Consider the following 24,121-nt stretch of genomic DNA (forward strand, 5'->3'; position numbering starts at 1 on the left):
AGTTTCGAACGAAATACGGCAGGATCCGAACCCGAAGGCCCCATTCGAATATTTTAAAGATGAGTCCTTCCTTCCTTCCTCCCTTCTTTCTATACTTTATTCTTTTCCATGTCCTTTCTATATGTTGAAAATACGTTGTAAACCATAACTTTTGACAGTAAACCAGAAAACTTAGGAAAACATAGTTGGGTTACTTGGGTACATTAAAGCACACTATTAGACCATGTCAGAAGATTTTACTACATGTAGCAGGCAGGTAGCCTAGTGGTTAGTGCGTTAGACTAGTAACCGAAAGGTTGCAAGATCGAATCCCCGAGCTGACAAGGTAAAAATGTCGTTTTGCCCCTGAACAAGGCTAGGAACTCACTGTTCCTCGGCCGTCATTGAAAATAAGAATTTGCTCATAACTGACTTGCCTAATAAAATGGAAATACATTTACACCATCTCTGGCGCCATCTTGCGGTACATGACAGTTGTACAGCTAAATAAAGCTTGCTAAGTAGCATAGCCACTTTTGCAGGTCGTCATTAGTTACTACAGACACAAAGTCCTAAACCCCGCCCATTTCTACAATTTATCCTCTGAAATGTATTATTTTAAACCTAACCCTAACCCCACTGCTAACCTTATGCCTAACTCTAACCTTAAATTAAGATTAAAAGCATACATTTTATTTTTATTTTATGGCTGTGCTAACTAGTGGAAACCACTTTTGCAGCAGTAACATGTGGGTAAAGCACTTCCGGTAGGTCATGGAATCGCTTGTAGAAGGTACGTTTTGATATTGAACTTCCCAGGTGTTATGGCAATTTAACACTTGATACATTACATTTTTCGGCTAGAAATAAGTCTCTATTGGATGCCGACAAAACTAACTACCGCTCCACAACGTGGATATTAAAGAGAGGCCAAGCAATAGGAAGCAGTAATCAACCATCTTTCTTCTGCCAGCAGAAATAACAAGAACAGTGAGAGGGTCCAAGTCATTGAGCTGGTCCAAATGGGGCTGTAGTTTGCAATGTATTGTCTGTTTCTTAGCTAGATACTTGTAAAAGACCGGACGACTCGGTTGGAATATAGCAAGATAAACCTTGGAATCGCGACTTGTTAACCCACGGCACATCTGGAGGTTTATGATTAGTAGACTGGCTATAGCTATTAGAATTTGTATTCATTTTTTCATGTTTCCAATAGGTTTACCTTCCCCTAATCCCCCACCGCCAACCCAAGAGGCTAGACCAGCAGCTTCAGATGTAAATAACGACAGCAGTATCACGCCTTCGAAGAAGAGGAAAATAAACAGTTCTGAGAGGGAAGACATTGATTCAATCTCTTCATCTCCTAAAACCACAAATTATTCATCTTCCTCCTGCACCTCCACTTCGCAACACATTCAGAAGAAGTTGAGGTTCGAAGATTCAGTAGATTTCATTGGACTGGATGTGAAAATGGCCGAGGAGTCGTCTGCATCGTGTTCTTCTAACAAGATGAAAACAGTTTTTTTGGCTGGGGGTGTTGGGCACCATGCAAACGGGCTGACGAAAACGGCAGGCTCCACTACCTTCTCCAACAGCAAACCTGGCGCTGCAAAGAAACTAGTCATCAAGAACTTCAAAGGTAGTGTGATATTCAAAACATTCTAGTGATGGATGGATGCAAGGAATTGCTTGCTGTAATCCCATTTGTCCCTTATAGTGAACGTTTCTTTTAAAATTGTGTTAATTACTTGGCCTTGCCTAAAGTATGTGCTTTAGTCTGGCTAATCTATGCAATTTTACAGTTGAATATGTGTCATTGTAAAATAGGTGCTTCGAGCCCTGAATGCTGACAGCCATGGTATATCAAACCGTATACCACGGATATGACAAAACATTTATTTTTACTGCTCTAATTACACCGGTAACCACTTTATAGTCGCAATAAGGCACCTCGGGGGTTTGTGGTATATGGCCAATATACCACGGCTAAGGGCTGTATCCAGGCACGCCGCGTTGCGCGTAAGAACAGCACTTAGCCAGTGACCATATGCCACACCCCCTCGGGCATTATTGCTTAGTTATAAAATGCACAATGATACACTACTATTTAAATGCCTGACATGATGTAGTTCATTTGTGTGAATATTGTAATTTTTTTAGATGTTAGACTGATTATGTGTAAAAAAAAAAAAAGACAAAAAAAAAACAACAACAAAAAAACAGTGGTACAGATAAAAGAATGACACATCAGAGAATTACTGTTCTGAAACTGCTTCCCTGTCTCTCTTTCATTTTCTTCACAGAAAAGCCCAAATTGCCAGAGAACTACACACACGAGACCTGGCAAAAGCTAAAGGAGGCGGTTGAGGCCATTCAGAACAGCATTTCAATCAAGTACAATCTTGAGGAGCTCTACCAGGTACCTCAATGCTGCACCGGCCTCATTTCCCTTCAGAACAGCCCTGGGTCATGTTCACATAATATTTTATTTGTCACATGCTTTGTAGACTAACAGTGCTTACTTACGGGTTGTTTTTCAACAATGCAGAGTTAAAGATAATAAATATAAATACACAGTGACTAACAAATAACAATGACGAGTAAAAACAACATGGCATTTGGCACCAAACCTGGACTTGTCCAATAAGAAGTGCTTGTTTTCATTGACCAATGCAAAATGTTTTATGCTCCCTGCCCTAATGAAAACTACTCTGTGGTTGTGGTTATTATGATGATTGGCCACAGATGGGAAGCCCTCCTCCTCTGTGACCTTGACTTCTTATTCAAACCTATGATTTTGCAGTCAGTAAGCTAAACAGTCTTAACAAACAAGCTATTTTTTTCTTCATGTCTCTAGGCTAGTATCTTGCGAAAGAGCTTGACAATAATTTGTGTGATATGTCTGCACTGTTTAATAGCTGTGTTGAGTTATGGGATGTTTAGATTACTTGGTGGCGGTGTCTTCTGTAGGATATTACATTCATAGATAATCAGTGTTTTAGCCCTGAAATGTAATAAACTCTTTAAGCACTCTCCTTTCTGTTTGTTGTTTTAGGCTGTGGAGAACCTCTGCTCCCATAAGATATCAGCCAAGCTCTACAAACAACTGCAGGTTGTGTGTGAAGACCACATCAAGGCACAAATCGATCAATTCAGAGAATATCTTTTTCTGTGTGTGTAAATAGATGGTACTAGAAAGATGGTTGAATATATGTTTAGACACTGCTTAATCCTTGATCACTCAATGTAGGCTTTCATAAGTCTAATTATTTTGTTCAAGTATTTACTAGGGGATAGCTTTTGTCCTTTGAACTACAGAAACTGAAATCATGTTCTTATGAAGGTTGATATTGAATGCATGTCTTTTTAATCATGTGTACTGAAAGGACGCTGCGGCTGCTTTGTGTTGTTATGCATATGAAACCTGCTACATCCTTGACTCAGTGCTCACGGATGCACTGGACAGTACACTCTTCCTGAAGAAAATAGACAAGTGTTGGCAAGATCACTGCAGACAAATGGTATGTCTAGGACTCTGTCCTTGATAGGATGTAATTTGATTCAATCGCATTCAAACAATTTCCTATAAAGGATTTCTTTCCTCTTTTACAGATCATGATTAGAAGTATATTTTTGTTCTTGGACCGCACCTATGTTTTACAAAATTCAATGCTCCCGTCAGTCTGGTGAGTTTCTCTCCCTCAAATAAAAATTCTGTAGAAAACATTGTTCAATTTCTAACTGTGTTCTGTCAATAGTAATTGGCTTTGGTTCATATTAATATCACCCCTCTTCCCTTCAGGGACATGGGCCTGGAGTTGTTTAGGTTTTACATTATCAGCGACATGAAGGTCCAGAGCAAGACCATCGACGGAATCCTGCTGCTCATCGAGAGGGAGCGCAGCGGCGAGACCGTCGACCGTAGCCTGCTGCGGAGCCTATTGAGCATGCTTTCTGACCTGCAGGTATGGCTACGCCCCTTCACACAGGGTATGGGAAAGCCTACTCAGTGGATTTCTTGTCCTATTCGCCCGGTTAATCAACCCTTAGCCCCTACCCCAGTGGTTCCCAAACAAGGGGTCTTGAACCCATGTGGGGTCATCTGATGAAAATAGGGTCACATGAGAATTTCCAAAATCCTGAAGGAAAAAAATATATACCAAAAATTTAAACGCAACAATTTCAACAATTTTATTTACAGTTCATATAAGGAAATCATTAAATTGAAATAAATAAATTAGGCCCTAATCAATGGATTTTACATGACTGGGCAGGGGCGCAGCCATGGGTGGGCCTGGTAGGGTAGAGGCCCACCCACTTGGGAGCCAGGATTAGTTTTTCCACACACAAACGCTTTATTACAGACAGAAATACTCCTCAGTTTCATCAGCTGTCTGCGTGGCTGGTCTCAGACGATCCCGCAGGTGAAAAAGCCGTACATGGAGGTCTAGGGCTGGTATGGCTACACGTGGTCTGGGGTCGTGAGGCCGGTTGGACATACTGCCGAATTCTCTAAAACGATGTTGGAGACAGCTTGTGGAAAATAAATTAACATTAAATTGTCTGGCAACAGCTCTGGTGGACATTCCTGCAGTCAGCATGCCAATTGCACACTCCCTCAAAACTTGAGACTTCATTGTGTTGTGTGACCTGCACATTTGAGTGGACTTTTATTGTCCCCAGAACAAGGTGCACCTGTGTAATGACCATGCTGTTTAATCAATGCTCACTAACAGGGATGTAAACAAATATTTTAGAGAAGTAAGCTTTTTGTGTGTATGGAACATTTTGGGTATCTTTTATTTCAGCTCATGAAACACTTGAATCATTCCCATGGTGAAAGGCTAGGACCGCGACGCACACTATTGCAGAGACTTTTATATTTTCGGCGGCAATTGAGATGGTGAAAAAAATGTGTGGTGAGGCACATAAACTCTTATCATTACCTATGTCGGATAACTGGTAAACAAAGAATTTATGCTATTGCTAGCAATCAAGCGTAAAGTCTGACTGACTCAAGCTCCCCAGCTTATGCTTTCCAAATGGGCGTGAGGGCCAAGATGCACATGCGTTGACTTTTGTCGGGGATGTTATTCATGAAGACATATTGTTCTGTCCCACGATTCCTGAGCATGAAACAGCATAGCGGATGTTGGGATCGAATGGTGGGCTTTTGCACAGATGGGGCTCCATCTACAGTATGGCGGGCAGGCCTCTGCACTCTAGTTATGAATGTGTTTTCCTCTGCCATATGGACACATTGTATGATACACCAAAAAAAACTGCCGGCAAAAGAGCTGAGCACAGAACTCTGAGATACTGTATATGGCAGCAGGTAACTTTTGATTGTAAACTACATCAAACCACATCCACTGTAGGCACACGTGTTCACAACTGTGGAAATATGGGATCAGAGCATGACAATGTTCTATTTCACACTGAGGTTTGGTGGTTATAGAGGGGGAGTATTGGAAATATTTTTCTCATTGGAAGAGCAGTTTGGTACCTACTTCCCAATCCATTTGACTGTGATCCTGGCTCAGTTGACATGCCGGTAAGTGAAATCGAACAGTTGATCGAGCTGCCATGTGCTCGAATGCAGCAGACAACGCATTCACGGGTCACTACAGAGGGGATTTGGTTCCTGACTCAAAGGGAATGCCCTGCTGTCTCCCTTTGAGAATTAATGTCGCGTTCAAAACGACTCGGAAATCTCCGACTTCAGTGCGTTCAAGACAACTGGGAACTCTGAAAGAAACGAGCGCAGACTTGGAAAAATCATTTTGAATGGTCATCCAACTCAGAATTCCTAGTCGGGAACTCAGGCCTCTTTTCATAGACTTTCTGACCTAGAAGATCACTAACGTCATGATTTGACCTTGTATTTTTCAGTTCCCAGTTGTCTTGAAAGCACCGTAAAACTCATGGTAGGCTACCTTTCACCAGCTCATATCTGTATGAAGCTTGATTCGGTGCTCTCAACTGCATTAAAAAAACAAATATCGACCCAGGTTGGATGTGACAGCAGAGATGAGATGCGCCCTGTCGACCACGGCCCCTGACTGAAAAATTCCGACGCGACATGCATCAAGCACATCCATCTCATTAGTGGTGGTGAGATAAGAGAGATTATGTCTGAATAATTTGCATTTGACTGTCATAGCCCCACATTAAAAGTATGTGATGGTGAGTTGAAGACAATCAGAATTACTGTTAGAATGGTTTTAAATTGACTGCCAAAGCCCCAAATAAAATAAAAGTAAACATTGGCTGTTAATTACATTGTTTTCACATGGTTTGGGTCGTGAGAATTTTCAGATATCAAAATGGGGTCCTGGGCCAAAAACATTTGGGAACCCCTGCCCTACTCCCTAAGCATTTGTTTAGATCAGAAAGGATTGGACAGGTATATGAAAGCTGTTTCTTGTAGCTATCCATTTCTTCCAGATGTGCAGGGTGGATAGGGGTTGATCCTGCACTATGATATCCCTTTGATATTGCCAACCACTTCAACTTTTTTGGTGACAAGATTAGCACACTTGCATGCAAACAACTAATTCTGAGCCTTCATATTCATGCATAATGGACCAAATAATCAAAGACAATCACTGTAGTTTTGAGTTCTACAAAGTGGGTGTGGAAGAGGTGATTATTTAAAAAAAAATCTGTCTATAAGTAAGGACAATCTACCATGTACCAAAAAACTGGATGGTATATTTGCTGAAATTGGTTGCGGAATACATTGTGACTCATGTTTGCCACATCTTCAATTTAAGCCTAGAAGACAGTGTGTGCCCTCAGGCTACTGGGGTGTCAGGTAGCCTAGTGGTTAGAGCATTGGACAAGTAGCCGAAAGGTTGCAAGATCGAATCCCCGAGCTGACAAGGTAATAATCTGTTGTTCTGCCCCTGAACAAGGCAGTTAACCCACTGTTCCTAGGCTGTTATTGAAAATAAGAATTTGTTCTTAACTGACTTGCCTAGTTAAATAAAGGTTGTTGTTGTTTTTTTAAATGGAGGGAGGGAGGGAGGCTATTCTTGCTACCCAAGAATAGCAGAGCACTCTTTAATCGTTCAAACAGCCAACCAAAAGTGCTTAGCAAACTTTTGGAAAAAATGGTGTTTGATCAAATACAAAGTTATTTTACAGAAAACAAATGAACAACTTTTAGCATGCTCGGCACTGACACAAATGGCTAATGATTGGCTGAAAGACATGTATAGTAAGAATGTGGGAGCTGTTTTGTTAGACTTCAGTTCAGCTTTTGATGTTATTGATCATAATCTATTGTTGAAAACAGAGGATTTTTGTTAATGGAAGCCTCTCATGCAATTTCAATTGAGTGTGGTGTACCGCAGGGCAGCCGGCTAGGGCTGTTATTGTTTTCTGTTTTTACAACTGACCTTCCACTGACCTGGAATAAAGCCTGTGTGTCTATGTATGCTGACGACTCAACAGTATGCGCATCGGCTGCAACCGTAAAATAAATGAGACACTTAACATAGAGCTCCAGTCAGTTTTAGAATGGGTAACTGGCAATAGGCTGGTGCTAAATATCTCAAAAACTAAAAGCATAATTTTTGGGACAAATCACTCGCTCAACGCTAAACCTCGTTTAGATCTATTATTGAATAATGTGGCTATTGAGCAAGTTGAGGAGACTAACCTGCTAGGTGTAACCCTAGATAGCAAGCTTTCATGGTCAAAACATACTCAATGGTTGCTAAAATGGGAAAGGTTTGTCCATGATTGGGCATTGCTCTGCCTTCTTGACATCCGTGTCGACCAGACTGGACTACTGCCCAGCTGTGTGGTCATGTAAGGCAAAGAAAGACACAGGACAATTGCAGTTGGTCCAGAACAAAGCAGAACGTATCGCACTTAGATGTACACAGACAGAAAGTGTCAGTAACATGCATGTCAGTCCCTCCTGGCTCAAAGTTGAGGAGAGATTGACTGCATCACTATTGGTCTTTGTGAGAGGCATTGATGTGTTGAAGGTACCGAACTGTCTGTTCAAGCAGCATCATGGTTTGGGCCTGCTTTTCTTCAGCAGGGACAGGGAAGATGGTTAAAATTGATGGGAAGATGGATGGAGCCAAATACAAGACCATTCTGGAAGAAAACCTGATGGAGTCTGCAAAAGACCTGAGACTGGGACGGACATTTGTCTTCCAACAAGACAATGATCCAAAACATAAAGCAAAATCTACAATGGAATGGTTCAAAAATAAACATATCCAGGTGTTCGAATGGCCAAGTCAAAGTCCAGACCTGAATCCAATCGAGAATCTGTGGAAAGAACTGAAAACTGCTGTTCACAAATGCTCTCCATCCAACCTCACTGAGCTCGAGCTGTTTTGCAAGGAGGAATGGGAAAAAATGTCAGTCTCTCGATGTGCAAAACTGATAGAGACATACCCCAAGCGACTTACAGCTGTAATCGCAGCAAAAGGTGGTGCTACAAAGTATTAACTTAAGGGGGCTGAATAATTTTGCACGCCCAATTTTTCAGTTTTTGATTTGTTAAAAAAGTTTGAAATATCCAATAAATGTCGTTCCACTTCATGATTGTGTCCCACTTGTTGTTGATTCTTCACAAGAAAATACAGTTTTATATCTTTATGTTTGAAGCCTGAAATGTGGCAAAAGGTCGCAAAGTTCAAGGGGGCCGAATACTTTCGCAAGGCACTGTAAATGTATGCAGTTCAATCCTTGACTAATAATGTTCTGTATTATGTCATGTTTCATGTGGACACCAGGAAGAGTAGCTGATGCTTTTGCAGCAGCTAATGTGGATCCTAATAAATACCGAATCTCCGACACTGCTGTCTCTAAGACATCATGGGGTGTTTGTCAGCTGTGTTATTAGCGATCAACAACACCCGCGTCGGGATTTGAGTTGATGTACTATCACCTCCCCCACTTAAGAAATGGCTTTAATGACACCCAATGCTCTCCCTCCTCCTGACAGATTTATCAGGACTCCTTTGAGCAGCGCTTTTTGGAGGAGACTAATCGTCTGTATGCCGCTGAGGGACAGAGGCTGATGCAGGAGAGAGAGGTGATTTATCCCCCTGGGCAGTGCAACACCACTGACTGTCTACTCCAGACCTCAGAGCCCTATGTCATCATAAATTAGAATATTCTGAGTCTGACTGGAGGCCACATTTTAATAGCCTGGTTCCAGATCTGTTTGTGCTGTATAGCGAAACATGACATTGTACTGCCAAAACTTGACAATGATCATAGAAATTGGCAAGGTCTGTTCTTGCTCTTTTGCTAACTCCAATGATCGTCATGTTTGACAGTAAAATGTATTGTTTGGCTATACAGCACAAACCGATCTGGGACATGGCTAGCATTTAGAGTCTTGAGTCATCTTACAGTTACTTCTGGTAAAGAAAATATGTGATATGTGGAGTGGTTTTACATGGCACTAGATGTTTGTCTGACCCTGTAAGGATAGGTTGCTTTTGACTTCGTATCCCAAATGATTTAGCAGCTACTTGATGGTTTAATCTGATCACTTCTTGAATATCTCGTCAGGTCCCAGATTATCTCCATCACGTCAACAAACGCTTAGAGGAGGAAGCAGACAGAGTCATCACATATCTAGACCAGAGCACACAGTGAGTATTCTTTGTTAGAATACAAGGGGTTCGTCTTCCAAGAGTCCATCAGTATTGGTGTCATCTGTTTTCAGTTCCACATTTGACGTAATTAATTTTTGATTTGCTGCTGCCTTGGCACCGGTCTCAACGGGATCTACCTGTCTAAATATAAAGGATGAAAAAAGAGAGATTTGACTCCTCATTTCCTCCCTCTCCCGCATTCTTTTTTCAGAAAACCTCTCATTGCCACTGTGGAAAAGCAACTACTGGGTGAACATCTCACTGCAACACTGCAGAAAGGTATATATCAGAGACTACAGACTTACCACACTGGGGCATTTGTTTGCTTACAATGGATGACATTTTAACGGAGTAAAAAAAATAACGATGCTATTGTCATATCACTTATCACATGATGAGAACATCAAATGTAAAAATAAATAAAATATATGGACTGTTTTTTGTTTAGTTACATGAACTAAATTGTCACTAAATACCTTAAACTAAACTACTATTTTCCATCTCTAGGCTTGAATCACCTGCTAGATGAGAACAGAATCCAGGACTTGTGTCTTCTCTATCAGCTCTTCAGTCGGGTGAGAGGGGGCGTGCTAGTCCTCCTACAACACTGGATCGAGTACATCAAGGTATGCTTGAAAACATCAGTAGTCCGAATCTGTAATTTACTCTTACTAATTCACTTTTTGAAGGTGTGGGGATACTTCCTTCCAAGTACAAAACAGCTGGAGATTTGGATCATTCATTTGTATAGTATATAACCTAAAGCAACCCTTGACACCTCTACCAACATCACACAGGCCTTTGGAAGTACGATGGTCATTAACCCTGAGAAGGACAAGACCATGGTACAGGAGCTGCTGGACTTCAAGGACAAGGTGGACCACATCATCCACGTCTGTTTCATGAAGAATGAGAAGTTTGTCAATGCCATGAAGGAAGCCTTCGAGACCTTCATCAACAAGAGGACAAACAAACCTGCTGAGCTCATTGGTTGGTATCTCATGATGATCGCTATGGGAAACATGATAACGATAGCACTACAACGAGTGAACTGACTGAAAGAGAACTAATCTTTTCAAATTGTCTTCGTTCATAGACGTGTGTGTGCATTATGCTCCCATCAGTTTAAAGCTTCAGAATAAAGCTATTAAGCAAAAATTCTATTCCAGTTTTTTTTTGCAAGTAAACTACAAAAATGTAAATAAAACAACACATGGTTGTATTTTGTAGCAAAACACGTGGATTGGAAGCTGAGGGCGGGGAACAAGGAGGCCACGGACGAGGAGCTGGAGAAGATGTTGGACAAGATCATGATCATCTTCCGATTCATTTATGGTAATGTGGTCCCAACATATTCATTTATGGTCATGTGGTCCCAACATATTAATTTATGGTCATGTGGTCCCAACATATTCATTTATGGTCATGTGGTCCCAACATATTCATTTATGGTCATGTGGTCCCAACATATTCATTTATGGTCATGTGGTCCCAACATATTCATTTATGGTCATGTGATCCCAACATATTCATTTATGGTCATGTGGTCCCAACATATTCATTTATGGTTATGTGGTCCCAACATATTCATTTATGGTCATGTGGTCCCAACATATTTCGCCAAACCATCATCTACTTCCAGGTCCTTTTAACTTTCCTCTTTGACGGGTCTCTTAGAAGCCTGTTGAAGTCTGTCTTTGTACTTTAACTTCATCCTCACCTTTTTGAATTCTTGAATAGGAAAAGACGTTTTTGAGGCCTTCTACAAGAAAGATCTGGCCAAGAGGTTGCTGGTGGGAAAGAGTGCCTCCGTGGATGCCGAGAAGTCCATGCTGTCGAAACTGAAACATGGTCAGTGGGTTCCCCATCAGACCTGGGTTCAAATAGTATACATTTTCCATCAAATGGCTGTGCTTGATTGACTGAGACAGTGGAAAGGTGCTCAACCTACCCCACCCATCCGACACTTCAGGCAAGCTCAATCAAACGCTCAAAAGTATTTTAAATATTTCAAATAGTATTTTAGAACAATTCCACACACAATCCCCCACCACTGTCTACATCAGAATCCACCACTAGGACTGGGAATGATACCACAATACTTAGGTGCCGATACAATATGTATTGCAATTCTCACGATTCTACATGTATTGCGATTTGATGTTCCAAACATATTGCTCACTATATGGGTTCTATCTTCGGCTGGCGGTACGGCGGCGGTAGTGCCAAACACACGTTAGTTTGCAATTTCAGCGTGTAAAAACTGATGTTCTGGCGTTTTCCACCCCATGCAACAGGTTCAATTTACTTGCTGCAGAGAGACATGAGAGAGTATGAGAAGATTAGTTTTGATCAGTCATATTAATATAAGTCCTGGAAACATGTTGGCTCACTATTTAAAAACTATATACAGTACCAGTCAAAGGTTTGGACACCTACTCATTCAAGGGTTTTTCTTTCTTTTTTTTTACTATTTTCTACATTGTAGTAAAGACATCAAATCTATGAAATAACACATGGAATCATGTAGTAACCAAAAAATTGTTAAACGAAACAAAATATATTTTATAATTGAGATTCTTCAAATAGCCACCTTGATGACAGCCACTTTACCTTGATGACAGCTTTGCACACTCTTGGCATTCTCTCAACCAGCTTCACCTGGAATGCTTTTCCAACAGTCTTGAAGGAGTTCCCACATATGCTGAGTACCTGTTGGCTGCTTTTCCTTCTCTCTGCGGTCCATCTCATCCCAAACCATCTCAATTGTTTTGATGTCGGGTGATTGTGGAGGCCAGGTCATCTGATGCAGCACTCCATCACTCTCCTTCTTGGTCAAATAGCCCTTACACAGCCTGGAGGTGTGTTGGGTCATTGTCCTGTTGAAAAACAATTGATAGTCCCACTAAGCGCAAACCAGATGGGATGGAGTATCACTGCAGAATGCTGTGGTTGCCATTCTGGTTAAGTGTGCCTTGAATTCTAAATATTTCAGACAGTGTCACCAACAAACACCATCACACCTCCATGCTTCACAGTGGGAACCACACATGCGGAGATCATCCGTTTACCTACTCTGCATCTCACAAAGACACGGCGGTTGGAACCAAAATTCTCAAATTTGGACTAATCAGACCAAAGGACGGATTTCCACCATTCCAAGCAAGTCTCTTCTTCTTATTGGTGTCTTTTAGTAGTGGCTTCTTTGCAGCAATTCGACCATGAAGGCCTGATTCACGCAGTCTCATCTGAACAGTTTATGTTGATGTGTCTGTTACTTGAAATCTGTGAAGCATTTATTTGGGCTGCAGTTTCTGAGGCTGGTAACTCTAATGAACTTGCCCTCTGCAGGAGAGGTAACTCTGGGTCTTCCTTTCCTGTGGTGGTCCTCATGAGAGCCAGTTTCATCATAGCACTTGATGGTTTTTGCGACTGCACTGGAAGAAACTTTCAATGTTCTTGAACATTTCCAGATTGACTGACCTTCATGTCTTCAAGTAATGATGGACTGTCGTTCTTTGCTTATTTGAGCTGTTCTTGCCATAATATGGATTTAGTCTTTTACCAAATAGGGTTATCTTTTGTATACCCCCCTACCTTGTCACAACACAACTGATTGGCTCAAACGTGTTAAGGAAAGAAATTCCACAAATGAACTTTTCACAAGGCACACCTATTAATTGAAATGCATTCCATGTGACTACCTCATGAAGCTGGTTGAGAGAATGCCAAGAGTGTGCAAAGCTGCCATCAAGGCAAAGGGTGGCTACTTTGAAGACTCTCAAATATAAAATGTATTTAGATTTAACACTTTTTTGCTAACTACATGATTCTATGTGTTATTTCACAGTTTTGATGTCTTCACTATTATTCTACAATGTAGAAAATAGTACAAATAAAGAAAAACCCTTGAACGAGTAGGTGTGTTCAAACTTTTGACGTGAATGTGTGTGCGTGCACTTGGAAAGTATTCAGACCCCTTCGGTTTTACCACTTTTTGTTACTTTACCCCTACCTACATGTACAAATTACCTCGACTAACCTGTACCCCCCACATTGACTCGGTACCGGTACACCCTGTATATAGCCTCGTTATTGTTATTTTATTGTAACATCATTTAAAAAATATATATATATGTTTTACTTTAATTTATTCAGTAAATATTTGTTTAACTATATTTTCTTAACTGCTTTGTTGGTTAAGGGCTTGGAAGTAAGCATTTTATGGTATTCAGCGCATGTGACATACAATTTGATTATTCTAAAATGTATTTAAATACATTTTTTGGACTAAGCGAAAACAGGTATTTATTTTTCTACTTTTATAAAAACAGAAATACCTTATTTACATAAGAATTCAGAGCCTTTGCTATGAGGTTTAAAATTGAGCTCCTGAGCATCCTGTTTCCATTCATCCTTGATGTTTCTACAACTTGATTGGAGTCCGCATGTGGTAAATTCAATTGATTGGACATGATTTGGAAAGGCACACACCTGTCTATATGAGGTCCCACAGTTAACAGTGCATGTCAGAGCCAAAACCAAGCCAAGAGGTTGAAGTAATTGTCCGTAGAGCTCCGAGACAGTGTCTCGGCACAGATCTGGGGAAGGGTACCAAAACATTTCTGCAGTATTGAAAGTCGCCAAGAAGACAGTCTTAAATTCTTAAATGGAAGAAGTTTGGAACCACCAAGACTCTTAGAGCTGGCCGTCCGGCCAAACTGAGGAATCGGGGGAGAAGGGCCTTGGTCAGGGAGGTGAGCAAGAACCCGATTGTCACTCTGACAGAGCTCCACAGATGAACTCTGGAAATAGAAGATCCTTCCAGAAGGACAACCATCTCTGCAGCACCAATCAGGCCTTTATGGTGGAGTGTCCAGATGGAAGCCACTCCTCAGTAAAAGGCACATGACAGCCCGCTTGGAGTTGGCCAAAAGGCACCGAAAGGCCTCTCAAACCATGAGAAACAAGATTCTCTGGTCTGATGAAACCAAGATTGAACACTTTGGCCTGAATGCCAAGCATTGCGTCTAGAGGAAACCAGGCACCAGTCATCACCTGACCAGTACCATCCCTACGGTGAAGCATGGTGGTGGCAGCATCATGCTATGGGGATGTTTTTCAGCGGCAGAGACTGGCAGACTAGTCAGGATCGAGGGAAAGATGAATGGAGCAAAGTACAGAGAGATCCTTGATGAAAACCTGCTCCAGAGCTCTCAGGACCTCCGACTGGGGTGAAGGTTCACCTTCCAACAGGACAATGACCCTAAGCACATAGCCAAGACAACGCAGGAGTGGCTTCGGGGCAAGTCTTTAAATGTCCTTGAGTGGCACAGCCAGAGCCCTGACTTGAACCCAATCGAACATCTCTGGAGACCTGAAAATAGCTGTGCAATGACGCTCCCCATCCAATTTGACCAGAGCTTGAGAGCATCTGCAGAGAAGAATGGGAGAAACTCCCCAAATACAGGTGTGCCAAGCTTGTAGCGGAATACCCAATAAGACTTGAGGCTGTAATCGCGGCCAAAGGTGCTTCAACAAAGTAAAGGATCTGAATACTTACAGTTGAAGTCAGAAGTTTACATATACAAAACTCCTGACATCCCAGTAAAAATCCCCTGTCTTAGGTCAGTTAGGATCACCACTTTTATTTTAAGAATGTGAAATGGCAGAATAATAGTAGAGAGAATTATTTATTTCAGCTTTAATTTCTTTCATCACATTCCCAGTGGGTCAGAAGTTTACATACACTCAATTAGTGTTTGGTAGCATTGCCTTTTAAATTGTTTAACTTCGGTCAAACGTTTCGGGTGGCCTTCCACAAGCTTCCCACAATAATAAATTGGTTGAATTTTGGCCCATTCCTCCGGACAGAGCTGGTGGAACTGAGTCAGGTTTGTAGAACTCCTTGCTCGCACACACTGTTTTAGTTCTGGCCTCAAATGTTCTAAAGAATGGAGATCAGGGCTTTGTGATGGCCAATCCAATACCTGGACTTTGTTGTCCTTAAGCCATTTTGCAACAACTTTGGAAGTATACTTGGGGTCATTGTCCATTTTGAAGAATTTTGTGAAGCGTACCATTCCCTCCTGCAGCAAAGTACCCCCACAACATGATGCTGCCACCCCCGTGCTTCATGGTTGCGATGGTGCGGCCTTTCAGGTTATGTCGATATAGGACTTGTTTTACTGTGGATATAGATATTTTTGTACCTGTTTCCTCCAGCATCTTCACAAGGTCCTTTGCTGTTGTTCTGGGATTGATTTGCACTTTTCGCACCAAATTACATTTGTCTCTAGGAGACAGAACGTGTCTTCTTCCTGAGCGGTATTACGGCTGCGTGGTCCCATGGTGTTAATACTTGCGTACTATTATTTGTACAGATGAACGTGGTACCTTCAGGCGTTTGGAAATTGCTCCCAAGGATGAACCAGACTTTTGGAGGTCTACAAACAAATTATTCTGAGGTTTTGGCTAATTTCTTTTGATTTTCCCATGATATCAAGCAAAGAGGAACTGAGTTTTGAAGGTAGGCCTTGAAATATATCCACAGGTACACCTCCAATTGACTCAAATGATGTCAATTAGCCTATCAGAAGCTTCTAAAGCCATTTTTAAAAGGTACAGTCAACTTAGTGTATGTAAACTTCTGACCCACTGTAATTGTGATACAGTGAATTATAAGTGAAATAATCTGTCTGTAAAAATGTTTGGGAAAAATTACTTGTGTCATGCACAAAGTAGATGTCCTAACCGACTTGCCAAAACTATAGTTCGTTAACAAGAAATTTGTGGGGTGGTTGAAAAATGAGTTTTTTAATGACTTCAACGTAAGTGTATGCAAACTTCTGACTTCAACTGAATGCAAATGTAATATCAGGTTTTTTTATTTATAAATTTGCCACGGTTTCAAAAACCTGTTTTTGCTTTGTCATTATGGGCTAGTGTGTGTAGATTGATGAGGGGGGGGGGGGGGGGGGGAACAATTTGAATACATTTTAGAATAAGGCTGTAACGTAACAAAATGTGGAAAATGTCAAGGTAGGTGTATGTGATTAATATATATCAGTATATATGTGTTTATGTATTATTTTATTACAAAAATCCTTTCGAGTCAAAGTATCAATATAATATTGCAGTACGTAACTATATCAATCCCCCCCATCACTAGCTACTACTACTAACTGTACACATAGAACTTTGACCAACAACGATGAAGCATGTGACACTGAATGAGACTAGGGACTCGTAACCTTGGTCCTTTCTTTAGAATGTGGAGCGGCATTCACCAGCAAGCTGGAAGGCATGTTCAAGGACATGGAGCTTTCCAAGGACATCATGGTGCAGTTCAAACAGGTACACATGCTTTTGTCCTTCTCTGTTTTAGGACAACAGAATCAAAGACGTTACGCAGTCAGCTATCCATATGTAAAAAAAATATATAATAATAATTATGTCTTTGCAACTTGTGAAAATATTGCCACAACAACAACTAACTTTAGAATTATTAGCCTAGATGTGTCTCATTAGACACCATTGATTGGTTGGTTTGTTTCTCCCTTTTCCTATTACATAGTGTCAAAACCTCCCTGGTAACATTGAGCTGACGGTGAACATCCTCACCATGGGATACTGGCCCACCTACGTCCCAATGGAGGTCCATCTGCTCCCAGAGGTTAGTGCAAGTATCAGGCTCTGTTATTTTATGACCTGCTATGTAATACATTTGGTTTATGTCACACCCTGTTCCCTTTTTTTATAGTGCAGTACTTTTGACCAGGGAACTATATAGGGAATAAGGTGCAATTTGGGACAAAGCCATAGTCATTGTCTATGATTATTTTAACACTCTTTCTTGGCCAGATGGTGCGGCTGCAGGAGATCTTCAAGACGTTTTACCTCGGCAAGCACAGTGGCAGAAAGCTCCAGTGGCAGTCGACATTAGGCCATTGTGTTTTAAAAGCTGAATTTAAAGAGGTACAGTAGCTAGTAATTTTTATTAATCTAGTATGTTAGGCAGAAATTCATTGTGATAACATTTCCTTTTCCACAAACAGGGCAAAAAGGAGCTTCAGGTATCCCTGTTTCAGACACTAGTGCTGCTCATGTTCAATGAAGGAGAGGAATTCACCTTAGAGGAGATCAAGCTAGCTACAGGAATAGGTCTGTATGATCACAATGTACTCAGTCATGACACAAATCCTAATGGATCCAATATAGCAGTCCTCTTGAGACATTTTCAGACATGTTGCTTAAACTGTATCAATTATTATCACTATCATCTTTTCTATTTGATTGAAACACAAGCCCAGTCTTTTTGGTTTGAGTTTGCGTTGACCTAAAGTGAGATGTGTGTGCAGAGGATGGCGAGCTGCGGCGGACCCTGCAGTCGTTGGCGTGTGGCAAGGCGCGCGTCATCCATAAAGTCCCCAAAAGCAAAGACGTGGAGGACGGAGACAAGTTCTCGTGTAACGATGACTTCAAACACAAACTCTTCAGGATCAAGATCAACCAGATCCAGATGAAAGAAACGGTATATTCTCTTTCTTTCTCAGCAGGGCTGTATTCATTAGGAGGAAATATTTGTCATGTTTTTATTGGACAGGTTTGTTTTAGTGCATAATGAATATGTCCCAATGCTATTTAGATGGGAATATGAGTCTCAGTCCAGTCTAGTTCTAGCACTAACGTTTCTGAACTATGCATTGCCCCTTAGAGGCGGGTGTTCAAGTCTGCTACTCTCCACTATGTTGTAATAATAATATTATGCCATTTAGCAGACTTTTTTTTCCTAAGCCACTTAGTCATGTACGGTTGAAGTCAGAAGTTTACATACACCTGAGCAAAATACATTTAATCCCAGTAAAAATGCCCTGTCTTAGGTCAGTTAAGAACACCACTTTATTTTAAGAATGTGAAATGCCAGAATAGAGAGAATTATTTATTTTAGATTTTATTTATTTCATCACATTCCCAGTGGGTCAAAAGTTTACATACACTCAATTAGTATTTGACAGCATTGCCTTTAATTTGTTTAACTTGGGTCAAACGTTCAAAGTAGCCTTCCACAAGCTTCCCACAATAAGTTGGGTGAATTTTGGCCTATTCCTCCTGACAGCGCTGGTGGAACTGAGTCAGGTTTGTAGGCCTCCTTTCTCGCACACGCTTTTTCAGTTCTGCACACACATTTTCTATAGGATTGAGGTCAGGGCTTTGTGATGGCCACTCCAATACCTTGACTTTGTTGTCCTTAAGCCATTTTGCTACAACTTTGGAAGTATGCTTGGGGTCGTTGTCCATTTGGAAGACCCATTTGTGACCAAGCTTTAACTTCCTGACTGATGTCTTGAAATGTTGCTTCAATAGTATCCACATAATTTTCCATCATGATGATGTCATCTATTTTGTGAAGTGCACCAGTCCCTCCTGCAGTAAAGCAGCCCCACACCATGATGCTGCCACCCCGTGCTTCACAGTTGGGATGGTTTTCTTTGGCTTGCAAGCCTCGCCCTTTTTCCCTCCAAACATAACGATGGTCATTATAGCCAAACAGTCCTATTTTTGTTTCATCAGACCAGAGGACATTTCTCCAAAAAGTACGACCTTAGTCCCCATTTGCAGTTGTTAACCGTAGTCTGGCTTTTTATGGTGGTTTTGGGGCTTCTTCGTTGCTGAACGGCCTTTCAGGTTATGTCAATATAGGACTTGTTTTACTGTGGATATAGATACTTTTGTACCTGTTTCCTCCAGCATCTTCACAAGGTCCTTTGCTGCTGTTCTGGGATTGATTTGCACTTTCTGCACCAAAGTATATTAATCTCTAGGAGACAGAACCCGTCTCCTTCCTGAGCGGAATGGCGGCTGCGTGGTCTCATGGTGTTTATACTTGCATACTATTGTTTGTACAGATGAACGTGGTACCTTCAGGCATTTGGTAATTGCGCCCAAGGAGGAACCAGACTTGTGGAGGTCTACAATTTTGTTTGATGTCTTGGCTGATTTTCTTTTGATTTTCCCACGATGTCAAGCAAAGAGGCACTGAGTTTGAAGGTAGGCCTTGAAATACATCCACAGGTACTCCTCCAATTGACTCAAATGATGCCAATTAGCCTATCAGAAGCTTCTAAAGCCATGACATCATTTTCTGGAATTTTCCAAGCTGTTTAAAGGCACAGTCAACTTAGTGTATGTAAACTTCTGACCCACTGGAATTGTGATACAGTGAATTAGAAGTGAAATAATCTGTCTGTAAACAATTGTTGGAAAAATTACTTGTGTCATGCACAAAGCAGATATCCTAACCGACTTGCCAAAACTATAGTTTGTTAACAAGAAATTTGTGGCGTAGTTGAAAAATGTGTTATAATGACTCCAACTTAATTAAGTGTATGTAAACTTTTGACTTCAACTGTATATATTTTACTTTTAGGTGGTCCCGGGAATTGAACCCACTATCCTGGCGTTGCCAGTGCCATGGGCTACTAACTGAGCTACTTCATCAATCTCACCCATTTGATTCTATCTGTACTGTCTATCTATAACTAAAAGGAAAATGGGTGGGGGGGATATAAGCCACTCATTCATTTGGTGGATTGTCCTTGGTAGGTGGAGGAGCAAGCCAGCACCACGGAACGAGTTTACCAGGACCGGCAGTATCAGATCGATGCCGCCATCGTCAGGATCATGAAGATGAGGAAGACTCTGAGCCATAACCTCTTGGTGTCGGAAGTGTACAACCAACTCAAGTTCCCTGTCAAGGTGAGTGAACAAACGTGTGAAACACATGACCCTGTGTGCAAGAAGACTACTCACTCAGGGGTGAAGTTTTCCGAAAGCAATGTAGGGAACGTGGTACTTTATTTACACAGACTGACCTTCCAACATACATTTTGCAATTGTTACTCCGGTCCCTGTGCATAACCTGGTCTCAGAGCATTTTGTATTATTCTGTATGCAAATCTAACAATCCATTTATGTTATGTTTTGTATGGTATTTATTATTTGTGGATGTCCATCACCCATTTCATATGATATGTTACGAATTACAATTCAAATTATATGTTAAGAATTTGCGAAACGTACAATGTGTTACGAATTTGCAAAATGTAACGAATTTGCAAATCGTATGATATTTTTTTAAATATATCAAAGTGGCTAAGGTTAGCTCGCTCACTAAATATATCTATGTGGCTAAAGTTAGCTAGCTCACTAATGTTAGCTGGGTTAGGGATAAGTTTAGGAGTTAGCATTTTTACCTTTATTTACCTTTTATTTAACTAGGCAAGTCAGTTAAGAACAAATTCTTATTTTCAATGACGGCCTAGGAACAGTGGGTTAACTGCCTTGTTCAGGGGCAGAACGACAGATTTTTACCTTGTCCGCTCGGGAATTCGATCTTGCAACCTTTCGGTTACTAGTCCAACGCTCTAACCACTAGGGGAAGGGTTAGTTAAAACAGAAACTCAGCTTAAAACCACAAACAGCAAGCAATGCAGATGGAGAAGCACGGCGGCTAGGAAAGACTTCCTAGAAAGGCAGGAACCTAGGAAGACACCTAGAGAGGAACCAGGCTCTGAGGGGTGGCCAGTCCTCTTCTGGCTGTGCCGTGTGAAGATAGAACATGGCCATGAAGGCCAGATTGTTCTTCAAGCTGTTCATAGATGACCAGCAGGGTCATTCAGAGGTCGAGACAGCAGGTGTGGTAGAGGGAGAGAGAATCAAAAACAGCAGGTCCAGGACAAGGTAGCGCGTCTGGTGAACAGGTCAGGTTTCCATAGCCGCAGGCAGAACAGTTGAAACTGGAGTAGCAGCACGACCAGGTGGACTGGGGACAGCCAGGAGTCATCAGGACAGGTAGTCCTGAGGCATGGTCCTAGGGCTCAGATCCTCAGAGAGGAGAGGGAGGGAATTAGAGGGAGCATACTTAAATTCACACAGGACACCACATAAGACAGGAGAATTACACCAGATATAACAGACTGACCCTAACCCCCAGTGGACACTGGCCCCGTCCGATGATGTCCTCGGAGACCCTTCCACCCCAACCAACCTCCTTTTGTTTTTGCCTTAAGTAACCATCTGTCTTATGTTACCAAACAAAACTGATCATACCAAATGGAGTGTCTCGGCTATATGTACAGAATAATATGAAATGCTCTGAGACCAGTTTGCTGTGTGACTTGGTGGCTGAGAGAAAGTGCCTTGTTAGCTACGAGGCTTTAGGAAAACTCATGTATGATCCAAGTACATTTCCAAGCACTTCAGAGTGGACTGTAATTTTGAGATTTTCTGTTTGCTGACACTCACTTTCTCAACAGCCTGCTGACCTAAAGAAGAGAATAGAGTCTCTCATTGACAGAGATTACATGGAGCGCGACAAGGAGAACCCCAACCAATACAACTATGTGGCTTAAAGCGAGCTAGACAGAGCGAGGGATGAAGAGAGGGAGATGGAGAGCAGGTGGTCTAGTCAGGCTGAAGGCTTCCCTGAGCACTGTCCCATGGATGCTCTTCCTCTTGCTCTTCTGCACACATGGATGTCAGCGTTACCCTCTTTAACCCAGCAACCGACAACTGAATGGATACTGCTCAGCGGGATTTTATCAGGGGCCTGTTTTCCTGTGGACTGCATGCCCATTAAACAAGAATATTGTCCATTCATTTCTCAGTGCCCCTCGGTGAGAATTGGACTAGCTACCTTGGACAAAAAAAGACAAACCAATGTTGTTCAGTTTGTTCTTTTTTTACAGAGAGGGAAAAAAAGTATTTATTTTCAAACTTAGATCTCTGTCCATTGTCATTTGTTTATGGCATTCTGACCCTTGTTTTTAAGTCACTACTTTATTTGATTTTAATTCACTCTGTACTGTCCCATGCAAATGTCCAAACACCTAACATGGCTCTTAACATACTACACTTGGAAGAAAAGAGAAAAACAAAAGTAAAGCTTGTCTCATCAATCAATGTTGTATGTGAGACCCATGGATAAACATTCACAGTAGGATATAATTTTTCCGTGGTTGATTTCAGTGTCAAATATGCGCACCTGCAGCCAAGTCTAACAATTCTCAGTATCTATTAGTCGCAACCTACTCCTGTTTATTAACAGCAACAACAGCAATCAATGGGACGATTGTTAAGTAGCAATATGAGGAATTGACAATATGTGCCAAAAATAGAGCACTTGTTATATGATTTGTTAATGCTGCTAAACAAACACTTTAACTTGTACATGTTATATGCATTTAGTTTTCCATTTTACTTTAGCCCTGACTGTTTCAATGTTTTCTTTTTTTATAGACAAGACTTTACAAATGTATTAATTTTAGTTGCGAACTTCGACAGAGATTATGTACTATTAAAAGCACAGCCACATCAGCCCCTGTTTCCCTTCATGTTCCCAAGTATGATATCTCTTATGTTCCAAGCATTATATTCTTTGTAAGTCCTCTCTGTAGGCCTTATGGAAGGCCATGTGTTTGTGGATAGATGGAGTTGTTTGATATCTCAACAGATGAAACTGTTTATTGAGAAATCATGCTTGACTGGACTTTATGCCCTGTCTGAATAAATGTTTGTTTTACTGCTTCAGATTAAAATAATTGTCAGTGTTTCTATTTTGTTTCCCCCCCTTCATATCTGTTAATTTTCATAGACATCTCAACCCCCCCCCCCTCCAATAGTAAGATAGTATTGGCATGTAGTATATAATATTGGGTTACCAACATATCAGCTGCACCTTTTTATTACAAGAAGTTATCCATATCAGAGTTTCTAAACCATCTTTGTCCGTATTGTCATACGATGTAAATAGTCAAATGTGTTCCCCCAAAAAGAGGGAGGAAATAGTATCTTTTGATTGGTTGTTTGGGTGATGTGTGTCACAAAATAAACAGGAACATGATTCTACAAAATCCATATTTTGTCACTTATTCAGGGGGAGAAGTAGCAACTAGGTTTATTCAAAGCACATTTCTTGTGGAGTTCCGATACGTGCTTAGTATATAGGAAGCTCTGCCCGCAGGTCATATGACTTTAATTTCCTGGTTGCTTTTGCGGTAGATGCACATTTGGAAGGTAGCCGAAGTCGAACGCTGTTTCCGGGTGAAGTGTTTTGGCTACCAAATTATCATGTTTTGGTGCGCGTTTGTGGTTTTCTTCCTGGCTCTTGGAAATGGTATGTTTAGACAATTGAAATTAATATTGCTTTGTGTCACCGTTGGCTAATATTGTGGGTCACAAAAAAGGAAACTTTCGGTGCTCCGTCACTTCAGGCCTATCCTCTACCAGATTGTTAGCTATTTATTTTCTACGCCAGTAGTTAGCAAACAAACGTTAACTATAATTTAGTTTAACGTTGTTTCAAAAAAAATGCTGTCCATAATCTCAGACTTGAAGTTTATGGAACTGTTGACCTGTCATGCTTATTTAGCTAGGTAATGCGCCTGTTGTGTTATTTAGCAGTTGCAGATAGGACTTCTTCCCGGATGGACAGGGAAAATGACGAG

General features: G+C 41.2%; 2 protein-coding genes across 5 annotated transcripts in view; both read left to right on the forward strand.

Moving 5' to 3' along the window:
- Positions 1–23,527, forward strand: LOC110488965 (cullin-4B). 2 transcript variants are annotated; one of them, XM_021561464.3, is made up of 21 exons: positions 1–772; positions 1,196–1,618; positions 2,283–2,398; positions 3,035–3,138; positions 3,431–3,500; positions 3,592–3,665; positions 3,782–3,944; positions 8,954–9,043; positions 9,529–9,611; positions 9,826–9,893; positions 10,122–10,240; positions 10,412–10,604; positions 10,845–10,949; positions 11,355–11,465; positions 16,885–16,970; positions 17,191–17,289; positions 17,478–17,591; positions 17,672–17,777; positions 17,975–18,147; positions 20,220–20,372; positions 21,932–23,527. In XM_021561464.3, exons 1-21 carry the CDS (start codon positions 754–756, stop codon positions 22,025–22,027), a joined length of 2,565 nt encoding a protein of 854 aa, XP_021417139.1. In that variant the 5' UTR covers positions 1–753; the 3' UTR covers positions 22,028–23,527. The 2 variants fall into 2 exon arrangements, with proteins under 2 accessions (XP_021417139.1, XP_021417138.1); XM_021561463.3 differs by lacking the exon at positions 1–772 and having other exon boundaries at positions 797–1,618.
- The window catches only part of LOC149978321 (lysosome-associated membrane glycoprotein 2-like), a 21,745-nt gene continuing 21,106 nt past the window's right edge, over positions 23,483–24,121 (forward strand). For all 3 annotated transcript variants that reach the window (XM_090198558.1, XM_090198559.1, XM_090198560.1), the window contains exon 1: positions 23,483–23,790. In XM_090198558.1, the coding sequence (XP_090054684.1) occupies positions 23,676–23,790 (115 nt within the window). In that variant the 5' untranslated portion in view covers positions 23,483–23,675. The remainder of the gene's footprint in view (positions 23,791–24,121) is intronic.

The sequence above is a fragment of the Oncorhynchus mykiss genome, chromosome 14 (assembly GCF_057628025.1).
Source record: "Oncorhynchus mykiss isolate SJ-2025 chromosome 14, ASM5762802v1, whole genome shotgun sequence".
NCBI lineage: Eukaryota > Metazoa > Chordata > Actinopteri > Salmoniformes > Salmonidae > Oncorhynchus > Oncorhynchus mykiss.

What these genes read in the sequence shown, in the direction of transcription:
- LOC110488965 (XM_021561463.3), top strand. Translation starts at nt 1,135, where the DNA reads ATGATTAGTAGACTGGCTATAGCTATTAGAATTTGTATTCATTTTTTC. An exon ending in CAAATCGATCAATTCAGAGA is followed by an intron (nt 3,139 to 3,430) that starts ATATCTTTTTCT and finishes CTCAGTGCTCAC; the next exon opens with GGATGCACTGGACAGTACAC. An exon ending in ACTGGATCGAGTACATCAAG is followed by an intron (nt 10,241 to 10,411) that starts GTATGCTTGAAA and finishes AACATCACACAG; the next exon opens with GCCTTTGGAAGTACGATGGT.